Genomic DNA, 16,291 nt, shown 5'->3' with positions numbered 1-16,291 from the left:
GAATGGCCGCGAGCTGTCAAAGTTGCAGCATTCTGCTTTCTGTTCTGGAGAGATTTCTAACTGAGTCTGTGGAGAAGGACTCAAGTTAGAAGTCAGATTGTCAGTGTTTGACAGCTTCACAGAGCTGTCAAACGCTGATATTTCATCTGTCAAAAGCTCTTGACAGATGAAATGTCAATCCCTGACGTCACCTGTAACCGGGTGTCCCTTAATTGGCCTGCTGAGCCTGCTGGGCGGGCTTAACAAGGTCAATCAAGGGAAAATCGCGTGGGTTGGCCACAAATCGATGGAGGCAGGACTACAACCCAAAAAGTGGGAGTCCCGCCTCCATCACGTCCCCATTGAAAAAATCCAGCCCTTAGAGTTTCTGTTCGAAGTGAACTGTCCCTTTAAGGAGCTATTTGAGGACATGATGGAGCGTTGTAAAAAGTGCCAGGAAATATCAAAGTCTCCTTAGGCCTTGGCTGCCATATCCTATTCTTGGGTAACTTTGACAGAAACATGCTCTCAGAGGCCCAAGCATTGTTTCTACCTGACTTTCTTTTGGATCAAATGAGTTCCTATTTTTTTAGATTACAAAAAGATGGGTGGGTCAGGCAGACAATTCAAGATAGAAATCTTCCTCCATATTTTCAATTTTTTTCAAAACTCCACAGAGGTTGTTCACCCAAGTCCTGCTGTGTAATACGGAAACATGTACTATCAGAGCGCCTTCGATGGGGAAACAGAGGTTATCTTTTAGCGCCTCAAACTGACGAGAATGACAGTCCAGTCAAGGACCTGAGTCACTTTGACTGCTTTTGTAAAGAAAAGAAAATGCAAGAGCAGTCACATGTACCTCAGATAATTCAGGCGGTGTGTCTGGTCAACGGTCCATATGCCATAAAGCTCGAGTTATTTCTCTATCTCCATAAGGATTTAGCACCACAAAATACTCCCTTTCAGCCTTATGTTTGGCATCCAAGTTAGTAACTTTCTGAAAACAGATTTTTTTCTAAAAATAGGTCATTTTCTTTCTTTTTAAACTATCCCTCATCAACAATCTACCTGCTCTAGCCCACTTTGTTTCCAAGTCAGCCTGTTCCTAGATTGCTTCAAGGGCTCCCTATAACCATCTGCCAGGTATTCAATTATTCCGCTCTTTCAAATCAATCTTTGCCCATTGCCCCACAGTTCTAAGCGTTGGTGCTGTAACACCCATTGGCATTGGTTGCCCAAGTGATTTCTGGTAGTGATAGTTGCATTATGTTTAGATAATTAGCTTGCCCAATCTGTCGACAATAAAGACAGCCATGGAGTACGTATTTGCTCTATTCCAGGGAATCGGTTTTCTCGTAAACTACAAGAATTCCCAGTTGGAACCTACTCTAATTTTGGCCTTCGTAGCCGCACAATTTAAAAAAAATTTGGGACTATCAAACTTTATGCCACTCTCTGTGCTCTGATTGCAGCAGCTAGTCCTCAATGTGGTCAATCTCAAAGCTTTAACTGCACTACTGAGTCTTGGGTGAGATAACTCACAGATAATGCATCAATTGCAAACTTATTTATACACATGCTTATAAGTATATCTCTAAAATTACTTATCAGTACATAATGACCAGATGCAACTGACTCCGTCAAAAATCGCTCATTATTATTTTTATTTTTCTAGGGTGAGCCTGGTCTGGTGGGTGATGATGGACCTGTTGGAATCGATGGGCTCAAGGTAAGAATTTCAACGGTGAATCTGCATGGACTGTAATATACACGCAAAAGCACAAAACTGCGGATGCTGGAAATCTAAATATTCATATGTGATTTAAAGATAATACAGCCATTAATTTGACTTCAGTGTCTAGTATATTTGATCTGAATAGATTTTGTGAAGATAAAAGCAAAATGAATGCAAATTTTGTGAAGACATTCATTTCTCCAAGTTGGTCTTTTGAAGGGGGAGGGGAACAAATCTTTAAAGGTCTTCATGTTGTTTACTTGAGCACTAAATCTAGGCTGACACTCCCAGTGCGGTACTAAGGGAGTGCTGCACTGTCAGAGGTGTCGTCTTTCAGATGAGACGTTAAACCGAGGCCCCGTCTGCCCTCTCAGGTGGACGTAAAAGATCCCGTGGCATTATTTCAAAGAGGAGCAGGGGAGTTATCCCCGGTGTCCTGGCCAATAGTTATCCCTCAACCAACACCTAAAAAACATTGGGCTGGATTTTCTCAATGGAGACGTGCTGGAGGCAGGACTTCTGGTTTCCGTGTTTCAGTCCCGCCCCCAGTGACGTCTGACCAACCCACACTATTTTAGGGAAAGCCGGTGATAGATGATGTCAGCGTATGATGCTTCATCTGTTGAACATTTTTTGACACATGAATTGTCAGCATTTGACAGCTTTGAGAAGCTGTCAAACACCGACAATCTCTGTTCTAAGGTGAGCCCTTACACACAGGCACACCAAGACACCTCTCCTCAGCAGAAAGCAGATGGCTGCTGCATCTGAGAGTGCAGCAGCCATTCTGTCATCTCTGCCGTTGAGATGAGGCACCTCCGGATCCTCAAAGGTTGAAGCCTGTAGAAAGAAGCAAAGGTAAGGAAACTTGTTCCAACACTTTACACTCACCTCTCACACTTACCTCTCCACACTTGCACCCATCACTCACCTCTACAGCTGACATTTCAACCCCTCTCGCCCCCGCAGACCCACTGCTTGCCCCGCTGACCCTGGCAAGGTCCGCAGCCGTCGGGAAGCCCGCAATTGCAGGCGTAAAATGGGGAAAAGCCTCAAAACTGCCTGTTAACTACCTGTTAACAGGCAGTTTATTGGCTCTAATCCCCTTCCCGCCTCGAGGAGACGGGTCCCTGCGCGACACGGGGACCCGCCTCCCGGAAAGATGGCACGGAGGCGGGTTGGGAGCGGGGTCGGTACCCGCTCCCAATTTCTGCCATTTTCCCGGCAGTCCCGCCTCCATACCCGCCTCCCCAGGGCTGGGAAAATTCCCCTCATTATCTGGTCATTTATCTCAATGCAGTTTGTGGGAGCTTGCTGTGCGCAAATTGGTTGCCGTGTTTCCTGCATTACAACAGGGACTGCACGTCAAAAGTATTTCATTGGCTGTAAAGTGCTTTGGGATGTTCTGAGGTCATGAAAGGCGCTGTATAAAAAATTTTTATGTGCAAATTCTAATTTTCGTTCGAGGAATTTTATAAGCTTACTTTTTCCTTAAAGCTGCGTTTTACAATTCAAAAAGGATAGCGACCACATCTTGCCTTATAATTAATAAGTAGGCAGAGTGGTTTCAGAAAGTGAATGCTTATCTCTATTTATTATGAATTTTGTGATTGTTATTAGTATAACACAGTACAGCAGTTAAATGGTTGCAGTACACTGAACTACTAATGTGTTTGCAGACTCACCAAGAATCTCTTCTGAAAACAATAGGTCAAATTAAAATTGACTCATTCTCTGCAAAGAATAGAATAGATTACCGCATAATAGACTTGGTAGCAAAATTAAAGCCCATGGGATTAAAGGGACAGTGGCAGCATGGACGCAAAGTTGGCTAAGGGACAGAAAGCAGAGAGTAGTGGTGAACAGATATTTTTCAGACTGATGGGAGGTATACAGTGGTGTTCCCCAGGAGTCAGTATTAGGACCGCTGCTCTTTCTGATATATATTAATGACCTGGACTTGGGTAAACAGGGCACAATTTCAAAGTTTGTAGGTGATACTAAACTCGGAAATGTAGTAAACAATGAGGAGGATCCCACATCCCATAAACAAATTTTTTTTAAAAGGATAGTAACAGACTTCATGAGGACACAGACAGGCTGGTGAAATGGGCAGACATGTGGATGAAATTTAAATCAATGAAGTGTGAAGTGATACATTTTGGTAGGCAGAATGAGGAGGGGCAATATGAACTAAATGGTACAATTTTAAAGGGGGCAGGAACAGAGAGACCTGGGGGTGTATAAACACAAACCTTCGAAGGTGGCAGGACAAGTTGAGAAGGCTGTTAAAATAGCAGACGGGATCTTTGGCTTTATTAATAGAAGAATAGGGTACAAAGGCAAGGACATTATGCTAAACCTGTATGAAACACTGGTTAGGCCTCAGCTGGAGTATCGTGTTCAATTCTGGGCACCGCACTTTAGGAAGGATGTCAAGGCCTTGGAGAGGGCGCAGAGGAGATTTACTAGAATGGTTCCAGGGATGAGGGACTTCAGTTATGTGGAGAGACTGGAGAAGCTGGGATTGTTCTCCTTAGAGCAGAGATGTTTAAGAGGAGATTTGATAGAAGTGTTCAAAATCATGAATGGTTTTGATAGAGTAAATAAGGAGAAACTGTTTCCAGAGGCAGAAGGGTCGGTAACCAGAGGACACAGATTTATGGAGATTGGGAAAAGAACCAGAGGGGAGATGAGGAAACATTTTTTTACGCAACGAGTTGTTGTGATCTGGAATGTGCTGCCTGAAAGGGCGGTGGAAGCAGATTCAATAGTAACATTCAAAAGAGAATTGGATAAATACCTGAAGGGAATTTTTTTTTACAGGGCTATGGGGAAAGAGCAGCGGAGTGGGATTAATGGAATAGCTCTACCAAAGAGCCAGCACAGGCAGGATGGGCTGAGTGGCCTCTCTCTGTGCTGTATCATTCTGTGACAGAGTGATCAGTGGCTTTCAGCAAAATATTGTGCATTAGCTATTTCTGAGCTGCAGCTACATTAAAAATATTATTTGGAGCAGTACAGGTGGTGAAGTTCGAGTGCATGTGAATATGACTGGTCTGGCTGAAGCAGCGCTGCTTCTCCCAATCCATAGACAAATCCGGGAGAGTAATGGCAACCTCAAACTCCTTTTCATCACCACAAATCACCGCTCTCAATTTTCTCCCACACCCCACACCCTCCATCCTCGCCTCTGATTCTGGATCCCCATCTCCACTCCTCCTAGCACCCTTCAAACCCACCTCTTTATACATAGCATTCTTTACTTATATAGGATTTATTCCATCTGTGAAGCGCACCACATGCTCCTTCAACCTCCTGTTCAACCAAGCATCTGACCACCCAACTTCCCCTTTTTTCCCAATGCTAATCAACATTGTCAACTTATCCATACCTTCAGACATTGTTTCCACCCCTTTTTAAATCGCCATTTCATCCCTCCTATTTAAAATCCCACCCTTGCCACCTCAATCCTCACACACAATCATCCTGTCTCTAACCTGTCCATTCTCTCCAAGGTTCTTCTGCATCATTAACCCCCAAATACACGCTCGCCTCTCTTGCCACTCCCTGTCCGAATCCCTCCGAGCAGCCCACAGCACCAGCACCAGGACTAGGACCACCCCGGTCAAAGTCACCAATGACATCCTGTCCAACTATGACCACGACAATGATCGGCTGTTACTCCTGAAATGGTTTCTCGTGAACAACACTTAAAAAAGGAACAGAACAAGGAGGTGGGGGGAAAAAACACAAGCACACACACAGGAACAGAAATAAAATGACCTGTAAGGGACTTGTGTGGAAAACAGGGTGTGGTTAAAGGGCAGAAGTGATGTTCACTTTGCCTACATAATAACTAATGCTAAACAACGCTGGAATCCTCAGTGGAGACAACTTTGAAGAGTAATACAGCCAACTCCTGTTAATTCAAAGTACCTTTTTTAACCCCACAACATTTAAATGATCCAATAATTCAAATGAAGCAGTTGTATTATATTGGCACAGTGGCTTGTCTGAGCACAATTTGAATGATCCGGTACTCAGAGCTAAAGGGAGTGGGCTGTAAACCACAATTCTAAGCTCACGGATTGTTTTCTTCAAGAACTCAACTCATCAAGCCTATCCCTTTTGATAGATGATGTACAATTTGCCTTCTCTTGGACAATCTCTTGAAAAAGTTAAACAGAGATAAATCTCCTAAGGTGGATAAAGCTGTACTCACACTCTGCTAAGGTAATCCTGTGAAACTCCATCTAACATCGATACTTACACTACTCGATCTCCCGACCATTGCACTAGGGGGGTGAAGACCGAGTGTAGTCATCGGTGGAAGTGTGATTAGAGGGTGGGGTATAATTCGATCGGAGCACACATAGTAATTAAGTCTCCATTTTAAAGTCATGTCTTGCTGTAATTACACCCGCCTGCCAGTGCTAGTGCAGCAGTGCCTCCACTGGGGGTGTGAAAATTTACTGCATGACAAGTTTACATAGACATTTTACATTATAAATTTAGACACAGGAATTTATATAAAAGAAAAAAGAAAGACTTGCATTTATATAGCGCCTTTCACGACCACCGGATGCCCCAAAGCGCTTTACAGCCAATGAAGTACTTTTTTGAAGTGTAGTCACTGTTGTAATGTATTAAACGTAGCCGCCAATTTACACACAGCAAGATCCCACAAACAGTAATGTGATAATGACCCGTTAATCTATTTTTAGTGATGTTGATTGAGGGAGAAATATTGGCCAGGACACCGGGGAGAACTCTCCCACTCTTCTGCGAAATAGTGCCATGGGATCTTTTACGTCCGCCTGAGAGAGCAGACGGGGCCTCAGTTTAACGTCTCATCTGAAAGACGGCACCTCTGACAGTGCGGCACTCCCTCAGCACTGCACTGGGAGTGTCAGCCTAGATTTTTGTGCTCAAGTCTCTGGAGTGGGACTTGAACCCACAACCTTCTGACTCAGAGATGAGGGTGCTGCCCACTGAGCCATGGCTGGCACTGTTTAAAAAAAAGTTGACAATAAATGCACACTGGCATAAGATTTTTTAATATATTATAGATAGTTAAACAGAAAAACCTACTGCAATTTGGGAGCAGAGAATTAGAGCTGGTTGGAGTATTGCCATTTCTTTGCAGTACAGGCTAAGGAGCTGGGAGATGCAAAACTGCAGTGTAATTACAGCAAGACAAGTTCACATAGGCAGTTTCCATTATAAATGTGAACACAAGAATTTGTAATAGAAGTGTCCACAGATGTAAGATTTTTAATATATTACTAGTCGATCTCCCATGTCGTTGCAGACGGGGAGTGTAGACCAAGTGTAGCCTTCAGGTGAAGTGAGGTATAATTCGACCAGGGGACACAGATGTAATGCAGTCCCCATTTTTAACTCTTACATCATGTCCTTATTTTTATATTTCCTTTATAAATTCCTATGTCCACATTTATAATGAATGCTGGGGAAGGTGTAATTACAGAGTGACAAGTTTACATAGGTGGTTTCTGTTACCAGTGTAGGCATAGGACTTTATAATGGAAAATGTTGATGGGAAATGCGTGCAAACATAACATTTTTAATAAATTGTATCAACATTGATAGTTTTATTCCACAAATGACACATCCATGCTGCCAGCTGCAAAGGAACCATATTATTCTGTAGATTGCTTGTTTTGTTTTTATCTAAACTTACAGTTACAGTATTAACCACACATTTATCTACCTCTTTTTAAAAGGAATTAATCAGCCCTGACTGTTCTTACACGGGGTATTTGGCTGGAGAATTTTATTTTCTCAAGTGAGGGCTCCCTCGTGGCTTGTTAAAACATGCTTATGTCTTTTAGTTCCATGATTATAGCTGAAGTCATATAACCTGCTGAAACCTACATTACCCATGCTTTTCACACCATTTCAAAGATCTGGAATATATCCAGTCTCAATTTTCTTTCTATAATGAAAAGAAGTCCAATTCTATGAGCCTCTCATTTCGTAACCGTTAGCCCTGAAATCATTTAGCCCACTCCTCCCTAAACCATCTTTAATGTATCAGTATCGATTTAAAGGAAGAATGTATTTTGGGGGAAAAATTCAGTATCGCCCCGTTTGGGGCGCCACTATCGGCCGTGCGCAAAGTTTAGCGCCTGGTGCTAATTATCGCCTCCGACAGCAAACTTGGCTTTTATCGCCCCTGGAGGTGATTGGAGCGCTAAATCAGGCGCTTCACACCTGTCTTAAGGCACAAACGCTGAGGAGCGAGGCGCTACCTCAGAGCGCTGGCGAAGCAAGGAAGGGCAAATCAAAATGAACCTACAAAGTGCTGCTCAGTACCCAAAACTCCTTCACACAGCGTTGAATCTCTCCAGAAGTCTCTCTCTCTCTCTCTCAGAATGCGTGGTGCAAAAATGTCACCAACAAAAAATGGCAGGAAGCGGTCGCCTTTAAATAGCACTCCCCCAGTCCCTTCCTGACTGCAAAACGCTCCCCTCAACCTGTCGTTGCTAGCGGCAGGCGGTAAGGCAGGGGGCGCCACTCAATATCCGGTCCGGGGCGCTACCGGGGCGTTGCGCACTCGACTGACGTCACGATCTGCCGACGCAGGAAATCGTGGCGGTAGTGTTTAGCACCGCCGCAAAATGTCTAGTTAATTTTGCGAGCGGCGCAAACATCGCCGTGCCCGGGCGCTAGTTGCTTTGTGCCCCATTAGCGCCCTCTTAAGGCGCTAACGGGAGGCGCAAACAACTGAATTTTTCCCCCATCTTTTATCGCTGTTCGCAGTCAGAAAGGGAAGGCCTGCCATATCCCCCCACTGAACACCAGCATCTACCCAACGCAATGGATGTGAGGTCTTTATCAGTTCCCAAGACAAGCTAATGAATTACTTATTACTTGGACTCTATGAGAGATAACATCAAAGCTAGCTCGTTTGCGTCTTAACTACCTATCATCTCGGAGCTTTTTTTTTTATAACTTCCATGACTACACCGAGATTTAAAACACAACATTTAGAGGTAACTCGTGTCAGCTTTCCTGAGAAAACGCTGATGATTGACCAGCCAGTCTGGCCCATTCATAGGATTTGGAGGGGGAAAGTTGCCATTGGAGGCTGGACTTCTCCAGGTCTCCAGAAAATGCTACAAGCCAATGCCCTAATTAATAGGGTGGTCCTAGGTGGATAAACAGCAGGAAGTTTACCAGTTCACTTGAACCAATGGAGCAGGCATTCAAGGCCTCAGTTTAACATCTCATCTGAAGAATAGCACCTCCAGCAGTGCAGCAATCTCTCACTGCTACAATGGCGTGTCAGTCTGTCCTGGAGTGGAATTAGAACCCACAACTCAGAGATTTTCAGCTGTTGATGATTCAGCCATTCCCATTTACACCTCTTCTAGACCAATCCTTTGTTTCTTTACTTGTCCCATTACCATCTCCTTTTGCCTTGCACCATCATCCCTTTTGTTCTTTCCTGCTCTCCCCTCTTTCCCTGCCTCTGCACTTGCTTAAAACCTGCTATATCTTAAATTTTTTCCAGTTCTGACGCAAGGTCATTGACCTGAAATGTTAACTCTGTTTCTCTCTCTCCACAGATCCTGCCTGACCTGCTGAGTATTTCCAGCATGTTCTGTTTTTATTTCAGAGATTTTCCTTATGGAATGCTTTCCCAGTTTCACTGATCAAGACAAGTACAAATAAAACTCATCAGTCCATAGAAAACTACAACTTCCCTCTCACAGAATAGCTGTTATCTCACCACTTTACCCATTGTTCTTTATCTCACTGATCGCTGTTGTTGTCATTGGATCATTGTGTTCCAGAATGCTCTGCTTCTCGCACATCGACCTGTTCCAGAAAGAAAGACTTGCATTCCTATAGCGCCTTTCACGACCTCAGGACGCCCCAAAGTGCTTTACAGCCAATAACAACAACTTACATATATATAGCACCTTTAACATAGTAAAATGTCCCAAGGCGCGTTATCAAACAAAATTTGACACCGAGCCATATAGAGATATTAGGACAGGTGACCAAAAGCTTGGTCAAAGAGGTAGGTTTTAAGGAGCATCTTAAAGGAGGAAAGGGAGGTAGAGAGGTGGAGAGGTTTAGGGAGGGAATTCCAGAGCTTAGGGCCTCCGTAGCTGAAGGCACAGCCACCAATGGTGGAGCGATTAAAATCGGGTTAAAGGCCAGAATTAGAAGGGCGCAGAGATCTCGGAGGGTTGTTGCAGGTTTCTTGTTTCACTGATCTTTCTCTTATTGAATGACCTGCATCTCGCTGACCACCCTCTTCTTGTTTTTCATATAAGGGTGACAAGGGAGACCCAGGGGCAGAAGGAGATAAAGGAGAGAAGGGGCCAGAAGGATTGAAAGGAAAAGAAGGACCAGCAGGTGTACCAGGAATCACAGGAGTTCGAGTAAGTACCATTTCTATTTTTTTCCACAGAAGTCATAAATATGGAGTGACTGGAAATAACAATCTATAGACAATCACAGATAAGGTATGTCACAGCATACATGGGAATATTTAAAATACACAATAATCTTAACTTTTATTTGCCCACCAAGATTATCCACAGTCTTGATAATTTGTGATGTATCCACAAGTTACCAGTAATTTTGCCAGGCTCCACTCCGAGTGTCAAGCGCAGTAGTGGAGATAGGACTCTACAATACTGTAACCCAATTTTCCAACATGTACTGACCGCTAGTGATGCTCTGCACTGGGGGTGGAGAATCACAAAATTACCCCCCAGTATTTCTACTCTAACACGAAGGGAAAACTAGTATTCTGAAATGTCCTCCTACTATCAAAAACATATATTGTGTCATTCCTGTTCATCGACTATAAGGCAGATTTGAGGAAGAGAGGTTCCCTTTAGTGACTTACTAGGGTTTATGACCAACACCATGAAGTCACTCCACATATACACATATATGTATATATGCATGACTCCAGCTATCATGTGCTGGCTAATGGGCATCTGATTTTGTCACCGAGTCTAGAAATCAGATTATTTCATTAATATTGTTGCATCACTATTCTCGATATAGACTGAGAAACAGACAGCTGATTGCGTCAAAGCATCACTGCACTTTTCACCATCCAGGAGACAGATAACCATTGTGCCATTGACTCTAGTTATGTTACAGTTGAAGAAGTGGACATTTCATTGTGTTATTAAACCTCTATTTCTGTTACAATCAGAGAACTGGACAGCTAACTCCATCACTGAATTATTTCACCTGTCACATCAGGTGCAGTGCAGGGAACATATAGTTGCTTCTGTGACTTCTGACACTAAATCCTGGGAAACATGCATTTTATTATCTTGAGTCATTTGACACCTGGTATGTTGTTCAGTCACTCGCCTTGTTCCAGTTTGGGAAGCGGACAGTTGATTCCGGCATTGAGTATCCTCCCAGCCTGGGAGATGGAAATTGTTTTTTGAAGGACTTATTTTTTCTGTTACAGCCTGGGAGACAAGTCGCGTCAAGGAAACCCACTCTACATCATATTTGAAATAGAATGACATTATTTTACCTCTTAAAATGAAAATTATAACAAAGTAGCCATGATGCAGTTTGGAAAGTGGTACTAAGTCTGAAATGTTGTGCTGCTCCACTTAGCTCTTTTTTGCATTAGAAAGTTACAGTCTTAGTAGATATTGAAAGAATTCTTAAAAATACTTTCTTTTCACTGTGTCAAAGTGCAGTAGAGTTTGATTGAATGAATATTAATGCTGTTTTTTCTGCTGAATAACACTCCTGGTAGTTTCTTCTACCACAATGGACCATGCTAAGGTCTTCTTGCACTGTTTCCTATAGTCTCAATTGATATTCTCAAAGGGGATGAGTGTGGAAGCAGTGGCTTGCTGCCATCCTTATCTGCGGTTTACAACTGCTTTTGGATGTCATTTGAAGCTGTTCAGGAACACTATAAAGTCCTTGTTGAAAAGAATGACTTATTCACAGAAGGATATTGTGTATTTTTGTGGAGGTTATTTTTAAATGCTGCATTTAACTACAAACACAAGGGTTACTTCTTCCCAGTAAATCTCAATTCTAATTGTCTAATGTTTGTAGATTTAGGAAGTTGTTGAATAGTGAGTTCAAGAACCAGGTGCCCAACATCTGGAGACGGTTTGAATCCGACATTTTATAGCGTTGTACAGTCGGGATAGTGAGGGAACAGGCGCCAGACAGCCAGGGGAAATCGGGCCAAGCCTGTGTGTTCTGGAGATGAAATCCTTTCCAAAAAAAAAATGTTTCAAAGAATACAAAACCAGCCAGTTAGCAGACAAACTAGTGTTTGTAAATGCAGGTTAAATGCTGATATGGAAACAGTAAACCCGTTTCAAAACATGGTATATTCCATTGTACATTATATGGACAGCGGCCAGACACACTCCAAGTTAAATCAGAAACGTCTTGTTTTCATGGTGCATTTCTTCAAAGTATAGCACAAGTGGTTTTTTTTCTCTTGTCTGTGTGAATTGGCACCTGAAATGTCTCTTCAAGCCAATCACATAGATATACACAGGGACTGTGTTCTAATATTACCAAAAAACGCCAACGCAAAATCTAAGCATTGCATGCATCACGACTTTTTAATTAAAAATCTAAATCTAAAACTCTATGTTTTACTTCTGAAACAAAAACGCTAATTCCTTTATTACTAGTTTCATTTTACCAATCCTCTCTGGAGCTGATATTAAGTGTGTTTGGTGCTGGATTTCCTCCTTTACATTCGCAGACGTAGGATCACCTCCCACTGACAAAAGAGTGAGGATCACTAAAATGATATGTAATACCAGAGAGGGGATGATGAGAACTAAGAACATATCATTAGAGATGGTTTTGGATTCTCTCAGTATGCATTTTGGAAGAGTTCTCAAAATACTGCAAGGTTTAATGGGTGATTTTTGTATTACAGTTACAGCGGGGAGTAGGACGCCAGGCAGTCAGCCCATCACTGCATTTACATCCATGGTCTACATTGGCAGTCATTTGAAATGCCTTTGCTGATTACATTATTTGAAAGCCTATGAATTGGAATAAACCTGACAATCATCAGACTCAGCCATGTGCAGTTTGGGAGCCTTGCAGTTGCTTTGGTTTTGAACAAATTAAATTACAAAAGTGCTTGAAGCTTCCGTACAACTTTGGCCGGTCGGGCTGGGAATGGGTTAAATGGGATACTACTGCAAAGCCTCATTTGAATTGCCCCTTCCTTTCATTTCCACTGTTGAGTTTGTTCAGTCATGATGGACCGTTAGATTAACTGTTTCCATTAAGTTTCAGAAGGTGGGACCCAGGCCAATGAAATCTGGAATGAGTTTGTCCTTAATGCGAGTTCATGTTGGCCTGAGTTTGCATAAATCACTCCAGGTTTTGGCAATCACTCCTCCCTGTAGATGGTGAAGAGCAGGAAATCTCCTAGTGACTCTTCCAGGTCTCTTTAATAATCAGAGCCTCATATACTGCAGCATAAGCACCCGCTCGGCCTTAACGCCTGGAGACTCTGCAGGACATTATCACAGCATTCCAGAGGCATAGATGTATGCCTTTTGCTACGTTCATAGATGCCGTATATCACTCTAGGCTTGATGGTGCTGACAGCAATCCATCCAGTCTAGATGAGGCAGGCTAGCGATGCCATCATGCACTAGTGCTCCAAAACCAGTTTTGAGTTTTGCCTCCTATTTATACGAGTGGCAAGCAGAGTTCTTTGAGCACACTGTCAAACTCTCTGGTCATATTTAAATATTAACAGCCCAATCGGCACATTGTCGCTTCTCCCTCTCCTAAATTTGTTCTGATTAAGTGCCTCAAAACTTATCTCAGAAAATGCATTGTTGCTGCGATCATGCTGACCAAATTCCTTACAGATTTTCAGCAGTTTTCACTGCGTACTATTTTGGCTGGATTCTGCTCAGATTTACAGGCATTGTTCTGTAATAAATCTATGAAGTACATAGGGACTGGATGCTGCAGTAGTTTACACTCTAGTCTTTCACTTCTGGGATGAGTTAAGTTTCCTCCCTTTGCAGGCTTATAAGGGTCCGGAGTCAAATGAATTTGAGCAGCCTCAGTCCAGTTCCTAAAAGATGTGTATCCACAGCACAAAACAGCCTCTAATTCGGCAATGGTTAATACTAAATTGGCAATCTCACCCAAAGAAGCCATAGGATACCTGCTTTTGGAAATAGAAAAATATTATACTGGTGCAGTAGGAGTGAGGCATATATTTGGGGCAGTACAGAGAAAGCTTTACTCAGCTTCTAACCGTACTAAATCTTGCCTGGGATTGCTTGATACTGGCACTGGTCACTGAAATAGAAAGTGTTCCATCTCCCTGCACCCTATCCCTCACCTTCAGCAGGGGCCATAAATAGTATTCAATCGATGAAATACACAAGGATCTGTGGCCTTTTTAGGATTGGAATTTGATTTATAGATGACTGCGGAATTTGGGAGCATTTTAACCAATTAGGATGCATATACGTTGCTCCAGATGTCCTCTACTGTAATAGAGAGCTAATCCTGTAACCTCCATGATAGGAATCTGAATATCAGAATGGAAAATGATGTGTAATAGAAAAGGCTAGAGCCAGAGGAACATATATCTACCAATCAAAAAATAAAATGAATTATGCTTTAGCACAAGAGGGAGAGAGCTTAAGTCAAATAATTTTCCAGAGGGATAGAATTGAAAAGCAGAGAAGTTATGTTAAACTTGTAAAGAACCTTGGTTAGACCACACTTGGAGCACTGTGAGCAGTTCTGGTCTCCATATTATAAAAAGGAAATAGAGGCACTGGAGAAAGTGCAAAAAAGATGAACTAGAATGATACCAGAACTGAGAGGTTATACCTATCAGGAAAGATTGAACAGGCCGGGGCTCTTTTCTCTAGGAAATTGAAGACTGAAGGATGACCTGATCGAGGTCTTTAAGATTATGAAAGAGTTTGATAGGGTAGACGTAGAGAAGATGTTTCCACTTGTGGGCGAGACCAGGACTAGGGGCCATCAATATAAGATAGTCACTAATAAATCCAATCGGGAATTCAGGAGAAACTTCTTTACCCAGAGAGTGGTGAGAATGTGGAACTCGCTACCACAGGGAGTAGTTGAGGCGAAAAGCATCGATACATTTAAGGGGAGGTTAGATAAGCACATTAGGGATAAAGGAACAGAAGGATATGTTGATGGGGTGAGATGAAGAGGGCTGGGAGGAGGCTCGTGTGGAGCATAAACACCGGCATAGACCAGTTGGGCCGAATGGTCTGTTTCTGTTCTGTACATACATATAATAAATGTTTGTAATATAGGCAAACAGCTATTTCCTGATCTCAGCTTTAGATTATCACTCTATAAACTTAGAGGGGGAAATACGATATCGCCCCATTTGGGGTGCAATTATTGGCCGGGCACAAAGTTTAGCACCTGCTGCTAATTATCGCCTCCAACTGCAAACTTGGCTTCTATCGCCCCTGGAGGTGATTGGAGCACTAAATCAGGCGCTACACACCTCTCTTAAGGCGCTAACGCTGAGGAGCGAGGCGCTACCTCAGAGCGCTGGCAAAGCTCATGTGATGTCAATTAGTAATGGAACACAGACACAATGGCTCCGGACAGTTCTTAAAGGGGAAGGTCGATCTTGCTCTCCATCCACACCCTGCTCATTGCAGCCTTGAATCTCAGCCTGGAGAGACCTGTACATCAATTCTGCTGGAAAGAACAATGGAGAGGCCCAGGGAAAGAGCTCAGAGTGCAGCCCCCATAGTCTCTTCTAAATCGATGCAAGGAAGGTCAAATCAAAATGAACCTGCAAAGTGCTGCTCAGTACCCAAAATTCCTTCTCACAGCGTTGAATCTCTCCAGAAGTCTCTCTCTCAGAATGCATGGTGCAATAATGTTGCCGACAAAAAAAGGCAGGAAGCGGTCGCCTTTAAATAGCGCGCCCCCAGTCCCTTCCCGATTGCAAAACATTCCCCTCTACCTGTTGTTGCTAGTGGCAGGCAGAAAGGCAGGGGGCGCCACTCAATATCCGGTCCGGGGCGCTACTAGGGCGTTGCACGCTCGACTGACGTCACGATCTGCCAGCGCAGGAGATCGTGGCAGTAGTGTTTAGCGCCGCCGCAAAATGTCTGGTTAATTTCGCGAGCGGCGCAAACATCGCCGTGCCCGGGCGCTAGTTGCTAATCAACCAAATTTTTCCCCCTTAGTGATTAAATTAGATAATAACGCTTCATTGCAAATGTCATCATGTATCAAAGGTGAAGAATGCACAAGCTATCAGCGTTAAGCATGGTACCTGCTGTTAGTTATAAACTAAAATGGAACATAAACAGCAAAAAACCACCCCACTAATTATACAGTTTGTACTATAACGATAATGGGTTCCCGAGTGATTTCAGGGCCGTAATCCCATCTCATTTAGATTGTATGACATTTCAATTTCTCATACTCTAGTCCTGTGCCCTTTCGATCAGGATTTCCAAATTTTGCAAAATAGTCTAATAAGTAAGCCTTGCCCTTCAGTGAACTCTATTAGCACAAGGTGGAACC

The 16,291-nt window shown here is 43.1% G+C and overlaps 1 protein-coding gene across 1 annotated transcript in view; it reads left to right on the top strand.

The window, feature by feature from the left end:
• LOC147101631 (uncharacterized) overlaps positions 1-16,291 on the top strand; it is a 688,387-nt gene that overhangs the window by 565,262 nt on the left and 106,834 nt on the right. The window contains 2 exon segments of the mRNA XM_085965351.1: positions 1,655-1,708; positions 10,027-10,134. Of these exon segments, the coding sequence (XP_085821477.1) occupies positions 1,655-1,708; positions 10,027-10,134 (162 nt within the window).

Source organism: Somniosus microcephalus, chromosome 23, assembly GCF_052327205.1.
Source record: "Somniosus microcephalus isolate GS21.2 chromosome 23, FLI_Smic_1.0, whole genome shotgun sequence".
In the NCBI taxonomy this organism is placed as follows: domain Eukaryota; kingdom Metazoa; phylum Chordata; class Chondrichthyes; order Squaliformes; family Somniosidae; genus Somniosus; species Somniosus microcephalus.
Note: the sequence above shows the minus strand (reverse complement) of the source record. Positions and strands in the feature narration are given on the sequence as shown.